General features: G+C 37.0%; 1 protein-coding gene across 2 annotated transcripts; it reads right to left on the bottom strand.

The window, feature by feature from the left end:
• Nucleotides 1-343: 343 nt before the first annotated feature.
• LOC128021604 (dnaJ homolog subfamily B member 6-like) lies at nucleotides 344-10,612 on the bottom strand. Of its 2 annotated transcripts, XM_052608911.1 has the most exons (10): nucleotides 10,475-10,612; nucleotides 9,577-9,686; nucleotides 9,433-9,486; nucleotides 9,246-9,362; nucleotides 8,309-8,401; nucleotides 7,889-8,006; nucleotides 5,996-6,066; nucleotides 4,876-5,136; nucleotides 1,834-1,895; nucleotides 344-1,551 (listed from the first exon to the last, which is right to left on the bottom strand). In XM_052608911.1, the coding sequence occupies exons 1-9, from the start codon at nucleotides 10,591-10,593 to the stop codon at nucleotides 1,867-1,869; spliced, it is 972 nt and encodes a 323-aa protein (XP_052464871.1). In that variant the 5' UTR covers nucleotides 10,594-10,612; the 3' UTR covers nucleotides 344-1,551; nucleotides 1,834-1,866. The 2 variants fall into 2 exon arrangements, with proteins under 2 accessions (XP_052464871.1, XP_052464870.1); XM_052608910.1 differs by lacking the exons at nucleotides 344-1,551; nucleotides 1,834-1,895 and having other exon boundaries at nucleotides 2,211-5,136.
• Between the last annotated feature and the right edge of the window lie 17 nt (nucleotides 10,613-10,629).

The raw sequence follows: 10,629 nt of genomic DNA, 5'->3' as shown, positions 1-10,629 counted from the left end.
CCTGTCTGTACGGTAATGCGACAGAGAGTCGAGTGGTTATGACGCAATTGTTAGCCTATTTTTTACAAAAACTGTTTCTACGGGGCCATAATGTAACATAGAAGGTAATGGAGCCCTTTATACATTGTCGTGTATCTTTAGAAATAAATAATGGACAAATGGAGTCTTTAAACGCCTCAGATGTAAAGTTATTCATTGTCAAAGTGACGCCAAAATGAAATGAATGCAAAGTCAATGGGATGCCAACGCAAGTGAAGTTCTGCTACAAGATGGCCGACTTCAACTTCCGGTCGACTTCCTTGCCGCCTGCATATTTCTGAAGGAGGGACTTCATAGAACAAGGAAGACATCAGCTCATTTTTATGACAGTGAAAACAGCGGTATACAGATAGGTGAATTGTGTGAAAAATACTGTTATTTTTACATGCTAAACATGAACACATGTTATATTGTACACTGTAAACACAATCAAATCTTCAAAAAAGCGCGAATAACGGGACCTTTAAAGCGACAGATGCACGTGCGCTCAGAATAAACAGATGATATCGTTCGCTGGTGTGGACGATAATATCGTTATCTTTATAGTTATCTTTATAGTTATCGTTCTGGTGAACGGGGCTTAACCCGTTAATGTCTAATCTACACTAACATTTAGAAGTTTAGAGTCAGTAAACATTTATGTTGTTACAAAGGATTTCTATTTCAAACAAATGCTGTTCTATTAAACTTTCTAAAATCTTGAATAAAAATTTTTGATTACCACAAAACATCAAGCTGCACAACTGTTTTCAACAGTTAAAAATGTTTCTTGAGCTTAAAATCTGCATATTAAAATCATTTCTGAAGGATCATATGACACTGAAAACTGGAGTAATGATGCTAAAAATTCAGCTTTGCATCACAGGAATACAAATATATTCACACTGAAAACACTTATTTTAAATTGTAATAATGTTTGACAATACTACTATTTTCACTGTGTTTTTGATCAAATACATAAAATTTTTGCAAGATTAAGATTATTTTAAAAAACACACGGACCCAGACTTCTGGACAGTAGTGAATTGAAAAAAATGACAAAATAACGAGACATGAAGAAGCAGAGGTTGCAATTAAAACACAAGAAACCCTTCTGAATAAATAATAAACCTTTATCATAAGTTATGAAGGCTTTAAATTCTCAAATACTGCATGTCAAGTGCAACTATACATTTATCACAGGTTTGAATCATTCATTATTAAAATGTTAATGAAGAATTTTGTCTTTAAGACACTTGATCTTTAACATTAGCTCATATATTTGATCAGTGCAGGCCATAAATTGAATTTATATATATAAAAGCAATCCAGTATTCCTTCTTCAAGACTGAGAACACATTCATACACAAACACACATACATGCGTAGCACGTACAAGTTTGACCTTTATGTAGTGTTGCCTGTTTTTTTTTTTTCCAAATAAAACTTTGAAAAGGCTCTGAGCAGCAGGTGTGCCAGGCAGAGAGAGACAGAGAAGCAGAAAGAGAGAGCAGAGCACCGGGAAATGCTTCACCTGTTAGGAGCAGACGGATGAATCCAGTATTAGTGTTGCCTCACAGTTTCTTGTGTTGTGTTTGCTGAATTAAAACTACACAAGTAATAAAATTGAGGATTGTTCGTTATTTTGACTCTACTAAGTATTTTCCTACACAAAGGAATAATGTAGAGTTCAATATTTTCCTGGAATGCTGCAGCAAACTATCAGATAATTACACAAATGTTAATGAACTATGAATGGGGAGAAGAGTGGATAACTATGCTGAAGAGCTGCAGAGACATCTACACTTCGTTTTACCTCGGGGGGGTTAGAGGGGGTCACAGCCACGGGTCAGCCTGTGAAGGCCTGGAAGTCGGACTCTGTAACGGCAGGGAGAATGAGTCAGGAAGAAAAAATTATAAACATAATGAATGCATATGAGGAGTGGGAATGATCAAATCTGAGAATTACATGCTGAATAGTGAATGGTGGCTTGTGAAAGCTAGTGGAAAGGCATTTCAATAATGCAAAGCATCTCCGCTGCTTATTTTTTTATTTATTTAAAGGCTTAGTAGTTTATAAAATAAAATCTGCTGTTTTAATCAGGTGAACTGGTAGTAAATTGATAACCGTTAGCAGTCCATCAAAAATACTTATCCTTAAAATTGAAAATGAATTGAATGTAGTGAACAGAATGTATATTACAGTTTATTTTTTCCTCACCTTTTCTCCATTCCTTACAACATCATGTTGAAACAGCATTTATTAACAAGTTAGTCATTTAAATGTCACTTTGAGCACTGAGCATATTACTTTTTTTTTTTAATATTCACAAAGCATTACATTCAATCTTCCTGTGCTTATTTATTTATTTTTATTAAAATCAAAACAAATGTTCATGTATTGATGTTTTGATTGTATATTTTATATCACAAAGCTGATAGTTATTATGGAACAAAATGCACAAACAAGTAAAAAAAAGTGCTTCTTTGGCTAACTTAAACACAAACTGGCAAGTGAAATACTGTATATACTGTATCATTGGCAGCAATAGCCTAGCATTCCTATTCTAACAAAAAAAAGGCACAAACTAAATATCAATACTGAGTAATTCTGATACAAATAAAACTAATGATGCAAGTTCTACGGTCAGTTATTTGGCACTTCCTCATTAACTGAGATCATTCTGGATTCTACATTATTTTAGTGACTCGCCGTTAGTCACTGACTTATTGCTAATCACATGAGTCCTCAGAGGCTGATTATCCACGCCCCCCACAAAAAAACAACATCACCTTCACATTCAACAGGTACCTTTGAAGGAATGACAAATGCCCAATAAATAAATATAACTCACTGAGACCCGAAACAGAGAATCTCCCTTCTAGAATGAACAATACTAATGAATATGAATGCAAATGAAACGGAGTTGTTCACTGCTGAAAAAATAAATGGAAGGTTCATTGGGAATGGGATGTGACGTCAACTAATCAGATAAAAGATATCCATTTAAATGCTTTTCAAGCCATTAAAACGGTTTAGAGCAGTGGTACTAAACCTTTCTGACTCCAGAACCACCCATTGTTCAAAACAATATTCAAAAGTCTCATGACTTTTACAGTTTTTTTTTTTTTTTATCCCATGGAGTTATATGATTTTTTTAAATTAAGATTACTTTTCCAATCTTAGAAATCACACTAAATCACAATAAAATTAGGGTAACCTCATATATCCAGGTTTTCCAAGACTGCGGGATCTACTGGTTTCGAGTGTAGCAACTTAGTAGCAATTTATTTCATCTGAATGAAAATGTAATTGCAGAGAATTTATCTTTGTTCTGCAGCAAAAAAGTTGCTGTGAGAGATTTCAGCCATAATGTTCATCCAAAAATGAAAATAAGACTATGTTTTACTCACCCTAGAGGTTTTATTTTTTCAATAGTCCACAAGATGTCACATAAAACTTGTGCATCCATAATAAAATGTGCATCCATATATCAAACGTAATAAAAACTTCTCTCTCACTTCATCTGACTGTAATATGCAGAAGCTGTTCCGGTGGATGACTGAAGATGTTGGCGTTGCATGATTCAGAGAGAGAACAAAAAAACTGGTCAAGATTGAGAAGTACAAACCGAGGAAAATGTTGGAGGATTTCAATATAAGCCAAGAGGAGACTGGTTTTCCTTTGCTAAAGTAAGGAAACGTTGCTTCCTTTGCTCCTGTAAACAAACCCGCGAGACTAGCATATCTCAGAGGTGCGCATGCTGCACATACGTCCGCTGGAACGGCTTCTGCATACGACAGTCAGATGTGTGAGAGAGAAGTATTTATTACGTTTGAAATATGGATATTTCAATGCATATGCATGGATTCACTACAAGAAGCCTTTATTCACGCCCGAAGTCGTGTCTTTTATTATAGATGCGCGCACTTTATTTGGTGTCAATGATGAAGCTTGGTAGAGCCAGGACAATTTTTTTTTTATATATATAACTTTTGATTGGATTTGTCCGAAAGAGGAAAGTCATACACACCTCGGATGCCTCGAGGGTGAGTAAAACACTGGCAATTTTTTTTTTTTTTTGAGTGAACTAACCCTTTAACTTTTACCATTTTGCTAACAATATACCTGCTCTCCAAAATCCCCAAATCACACCCTGTAAAAACATGTCTGTCAACCTGATGCCAGCAATGCCAGACAACTCACAGGCAGACAGTTTTTCTGATTGTCTAAAATAGTGACTAGTGACAATTTTCACCGTTTACAGAATAAATGCTGGCAAATAATATCCCAAGACACCCATTTCAGTGATATCTGTCAGAAAGAAGGGCATTTTGTGCATGGGGTTCTGAAATATTGCAAACAGTTCCTTCAAAATCTCCTGTAAAATTTCCTGCCTTTGATATTGGCACCTAATACTCGTACCACAATGCAAGAAAATAAAATTTCAACAGTCATTTGTGCAATGCCATAAAAAACAGAGCTGTAAGTCAAAGCACAGTCAAAAACTTCAGGAAGGATTAACAAAAAAATCAACCATAAGATGAAAACATAAGGTTAAAACTCTGCTCATTTCACACAAGCATGATTATTCTCCATATTCTTACTAACAGACCACGCACTGACACTTCCTCCTCTTTTTTACTACATTAGGCCCATTGGCTGCCATTTTGTCATTCTCCTTGTCCTGTACAACAACACTTTCTGAACCTCTAGCCCGGCCCTGTTCTGTCAGTCTATCCTCAGGAGACGAGGGGGTGCTTTGTGTTGAATTATCTGGTACTTCTTTCTGATCTGGGTTTTTTTGAACGGCACCCATCCCACCACCTGGTTGCTTCCCCCTCCCTCCCCCAGCACCTGAGATCACGTCCTCTGCCCGCTGCTGGGCCTCCATCTCCGACAAGCTGTAGGCCAGCGCCATCTGCAGGTCTTCATCCTCCTCATCTTCACCGGCATCGGGACAGTGGTAGAACGGGGCGGCGCTGTAGGAGCGAAGGGCGGGGTTTGAAGAGCTGGTGTTTGAGGGGTGGAGCAGTGGATGCTGGGATTGTCTGGGAGGCTGAATGGACTGCTCTCTACGACTCAGTTCCAGAGCTAAGGCCATCTCATCCTCCACACCTGGACACACAAACACAGATCAATGTCATATCAGTTCTACAGGAAATGAGCAATCTGCATATATCAAATCAAGAAACTAGTGTGAAATATAATGAGTTAGCTTAATCTACCTGCAAGCCTCATAAGAAGATAACTAAATAAGTGGTTTAGAGTTACTTGAGAAGTTCTTACCAACAAAACAGGAAATTTGGATTTAAACATAAATAGTTTAACTAGTAATGTACAGTGACAAGTGGATGAATTAGAGAAAAATTACTTTGTTTTCACTGTAATTAAAAAAGGAAAAATCCTTAAATCTCTAAAGCAAGATAAAGATAACGCAAGAAGTTTAGACATTAGACAACAAGCAAAGATAACGGTTAAAGACACACCAGACTGCAAGGGTCTTGAGTTAATCTCCAAAAATATATTTTATAATATGTTATAATACAATATAAATGATACAAAAAACATTTATTATCATGTTGAAAACAGTTGTGTGGCTTTATGTTTAGTGGAAGCTGTGATGATTTTTTTTCAGGATTTGTTAATGAATAGAAAGTAAAAAATTAAATAAAATAAAAAAACATTTATTTGTAATAAACATTTTGTTGCATTATAACAAAATACTTTTACTATATTATTTTTTTTCATTAATTTAATGCATTTGTTGCATTCTTTCACAAAAATTTAGCTGACCCCAGATGTTTGAAGGGTAGGTTATGTGTATTAGTATTCCAAAAGCATTTACTTTCCCAGGAAGATTCATCCTGAGATGATAAACGATAACTTTTTATTACACCCCAGAATATGTGCATTACCTATAGAGATGCCTTCTGGTCCTATATCATTATTAAATGATAGCAAAAAAATGAATTACCATTGATGAGGACCGTTTTCAAAACCCCATCCTCCTCAACCTCTGTTCTCTCCTGGCCATTTTCTCTGACCCTGAGGGAAGAAATGAAATGTTTATCAATAGGAAATACATAAACAAACTCGAACTCCTCAGATTTTCTGGAAGCCAGGCCTTCAACATTTTTTACTCATTTTCATCAACTGCGTTTAAATTGCTTATTTAATCAAAATCAAATTTCTTGTTTGATGTGCAGGATGCACTGCTTGTTACGCTCTCCGACGCGCTGTGAGAACCGCTAAACAACAGTACAGAGAACGAGTTGAGTCTCATTTCCAAATGAATGACTCCAGGCGCATGTGGCAGGGACTGAGAACTATCATTTCTTTTAAAAGTAAACCCTTCGTCGCAGTAAGTGCCGACTCTTCACTAACCAATGAGCTGAGCACCTTTTATGCATGTTTTGAAGCAAACCGTTCTAGCGATATCAACAGTCTGCTGACATGCACAGAGGAAAAGAACAGGTGCGTCAGTGACGCTAGTGCAATCATTGTATCGGAGGACGAGGTTCGTTGAGCTCTGAAGCATGTGAACATCAGGAAAGCGGCTGGCCCACACAGGATTTCCAGTCGTGTATTGATGATCATGCGCCGATCAGCTGGCTGGATTGTTTATGTCCATCTTTAACGAGTCCCTTGCGCAGTCAGTGAGCCCGCTGCTTTACTCCCTTTACACATATGACTGTGTGTCCACTCACACCTCCACGTCTGTCATCAAGTTTGAGGATGATACAGTGTTGATGGGCCCCTCATGGGCCTTGATGGGCTGCCTACCTTGATGAGGTACAAATTCTGACATCATGGTACCTAATAAACTGTCTCTTTCTGAATGTCAGCAAAACCAAGGAGCTGGTTGTGCACTTCAGGAGGAGGCAGCAGTGAATCTACACCCCACTCATCATTAACGGGACCCCAGTGGAGAGAGTGAGCAGATTCAAATACCTTGCTGTACACATTTCCAAGGACCTGACTTGGACTAATCATATTCAAGCTTATGTTAGAAAAGCTATTATGACCATACCATCTAAACCTCCTGAGAAAATTCAAGGTTTCCCCTGGAATCCTGAAAACTTTCTATATCGGGGCTATAGAAAGTGTATTGACTTTCAGTGTGCATTTCATCGTGTTATGGAAACAGCTCAGCCTTTCTCCAGAAGCTGAGTGCATCTCCAGAACATCTCTCTCCTCTCTGCAAGACATCCACACCAGGAGATGTAAATCTAGGACTGTTAAGATCCTCAAAAGACTACCCCACCCTGGAAACCCTCTTTTTAATCTGGCTACAGTCAGGCAGTCGCTTCCGCAGTCTGATGGCAAAAATGGAGAGGCTCAGAAGGAGTTTCTTCTCTCAAGCTATCAGACTACTAAACATGGACATATAACACACTGCACTTTAGAGATTCTGGTAGTGTAGGGTTACCCAATAAATCTCTGCACACTGTACTTTTTTGAGATAACCTAGCTATGCAACTCATCTTCACTGCACATTGTTTACATCTCTGCACTGTGTATCTGTGTAGGAGTTTCCGTGCAGCATCTCTACACATCATCTGTGTAGTAGTTATATATAATGTATATAATTCATTATTTGTATTCAATTTTCTCTTCTTTTTTTTCTGCACAGTCTTAAAAAATAAAATAAATAAAAAACGAGTATGCCAGACCTACATTTCACTGCTTGTTGTATGCCATATAACTTGAACGTGACAAATAAAATCTTGGATCTTGGATCTCTTGAATCTATACTTTGCATATTACAGATTCTGTATGCATATTACATGTTAAATGCATATCATACCACATATGGAACAAAGGTAACAGTAGGAAAAATAGTAGGTATAATGAGAAGCAAACTGACTTTTTAGTGGTAATACGTTTTCCATTGACAATGCGGGTGGAAGTAGAAACAGACTTGAAGTTTGCTCCTCCCAGGCTGCCCATCCCATCCATCGAAGAAGAGAAGGAGGTGAAATCAGCTGTTGATCCAAAAAAAAAGTTACAAAAAAATGCAGCTCTTAATAAATAAAAAAATACAATTCTTTTCATATCAACATCGTGCCTTGGAGTTTTTCACCAAATTGATGTATTCAGTAAAGTTCACCTAAATTAAAGCAACAATCATTTTTAAAACTCAACTGTTTAACTCTGGGGGAGTTGGAAAATTTGCCTATTTTCAAAAATAGTGGAGTGTTCATTTAAGTATTATTCTGGGAGGAGACTGAACACATAAGCGTTAATTATATACAAAAATTAAAAATAAAAAACATGAAAAACCAACCATTTGCTGAGGGGAAGGAGAAGAAGCGACTGGGCCCAAGCCTGGAGGAGGAGCTGTGAAACCCACTGTGCATTCCACCAAATGAGAAATCATCTAGTGGCAAAGTGGAAGAGTGTAGAAAATGGCAAGTTAAAGAGTATTAATGCTGGGTACACACTGCACAATTTTAGATCAGATTTTTGTGATCTAACAGAAGTGTCAATGAGTCTCTGATACCTATGAGAAAATGTGTTTTGACTAGAAATTAAATCAGTGAAGACCCATAACCAATATGAGTGCAAGATAAATTGCAAGAAAAAATTCAGGAAGAGGAGTCATAAACCTGCAACAGAACATCAGCAAGCAATCATTCTCTTCTTTTTCTTTTTTCAATTCCAAATCAGCGTACAGACAACTTGTATTACAAGTAGCTACAATTTTTACCAGGAAGAAATCCAGTCTTGTGTGGGATCTCCTGTCTCATGTGTGATCTTCTGTTATTTTCTGGATCACTTCTGGTTCTGGTTGTTTGGTTTTAAAACTTAGTTTGTAGACAGTCATGTAGTGTGAGAAGAACAGCAATCTGACGACTTTGTGCAGAGTGTGCACACTAAAGTGTAAGTCAGTGGTTCTCAACCAATTTTATCTGTGGCCTTAATATCTAAACTGATTATGTATCTCTGGTACGTCTGTTGTAATCAAAACAAATCAATTCAAAAATACAATGTCAGTTTAATGTTGTACATTTTTACTTTTAGTTTTTATCATTTTAATTGAAATCATCATAATATAACTACATTTAAATAATTCTACGATGTACTCATGGCAGTTTGCAGAGACCCCCTAGTGGACCCCGGGCTCCTGATTGAGAGCCACTGGTGTGATAGAAACACTCACAGCGGTATATTAGCAAGATTCAAGATCAGCACATCAACATACAAACTCCCTGGGAACCCACCAAAGAAGTCTGCGAATGGGTCCTGCCCTCCGAAGAACTCTCGAAACACCTCGTCTGGGCTGCGGAATGTGAAGCTGAATCCTGGGAAGTCATCAGGAAATGAAGAACCACTAGAGCCTATAAAACAGACTTCATGTAAGCACATGTAACACTAAGATGGTATTAAGCAGTGTGAAGTTCTCCTCACCCGAGCTTGGCATGTCTGATCTACCGTATCTGTCGTAAGCATCTCGTTTGCTTTCTTAAAAATGAGAAAAAACAACAACAGTGAAATGCACATAATTTAACCAGTAATAAAATTGCTGTAGAGATCAAATTTCCAGCGTCCTACTGTCTGAAAGAACTTCATAGGCCTCTGCTATCTCCTTAAATTTTTTCTCTGCCTCTTCCTTGTTGTCTGGGTTTTTGTCAGGGTGCCACCGTAGAGCCAGTTTCCTGTAACTGTATACACAGCATAAATAAACATAAGTAAACTTAGCTTGACTGGCATCTCAAGATTGTGATGAAGTGACATATAGGATCAGGGGGTCATTCACATATGACACATTCTTGCATCCATCTTCTTCTATATAAACATTAGGCTGACATGTTAGACTGTTTTTTTAGCATCTTGCGCCATTTGAATTCCAAATTTTGGAGCGCCAAGTCAAGTTAAAATGTGTGAGTGGTCACTTTTTCCAATTCAGGCATATCAGCTTGATTGTTCTACTTAGTTTGAAGGAAAAGCATAAAATAAAAATGACCAGCAAAACTATAAAATCCGTTAAAAAAAGTTTTTGTGACTTTATTAAAGATATTAGCATGTCTCAAGGTAAGAGACCACAGAATACTAGCAGAAAATACATTTCATGACGTTGTTTATGAACTTCATTTTTAAAATATTTAAGCTGTTTTCAACATAATAATAATAAGAATAATAAATGTTTCTTAGGCATAGTAATTTTTTACATTTTAAGATATATTAAAATTATAGAATTAAACTCAGAATTAGTTACTGTTTTCACTTTATTTAAAAATAATTAATGCAAACTTGCTAAGCAACTGTTTCTGAATGGTAGTGTATTTCACTGCTAATGAATACTTTATAAAGTTAAACAGTATGTGTCAAAATACTTAAGTCTTCGCTTACAGTTAATTTACTCAGAGACAAATTTAGTTGCATTCAATTACAATGCCATTGGCCCCTCCATACTGGAGGCTACTGATAAGTGCCTTCAGTTTTAACTTACGCTTTCTTGATGTCATCTGGAGAAGCATTTCGTGACACTCCCAGAACATCATAGTAATCCACCATCGCGGCCTTCAGCTTAGTCCACCTGTTACACACATGTGAAAAATCATAAATCATCAAAATGTGTCAAGAAGTGTTTCTGAAACCCTTCAT

This window comes from Carassius gibelio, chromosome A10 (assembly GCF_023724105.1).
Source record: "Carassius gibelio isolate Cgi1373 ecotype wild population from Czech Republic chromosome A10, carGib1.2-hapl.c, whole genome shotgun sequence".
Lineage (NCBI taxonomy): Eukaryota > Metazoa > Chordata > Actinopteri > Cypriniformes > Cyprinidae > Carassius > Carassius gibelio.
This window is presented reverse-complemented; position numbering and strand designations above follow the sequence as displayed.

Excerpts from the sequence above, each read along its gene's own strand:
- LOC128021604 (XM_052608910.1), bottom strand. The coding sequence starts at position 10,593 with ATGATTTATGATTTTTCACATGTGTGTAACAGGTGGACTAAGCTGAAG. Across the intron at positions 9,487-9,576 it reads CTATGAAGTTCTTTCAGACA|AAAGCAAACGAGATGCTTAC; the intron begins GTAGGACGCTGG and ends CTCATTTTTAAG. Across the intron at positions 5,137-5,995 it reads GAAAACGGTCCTCATCAATG|GTGTGGAGGATGAGATGGCC; the intron begins GTAATTCATTTT and ends TTGTGTGTCCAG.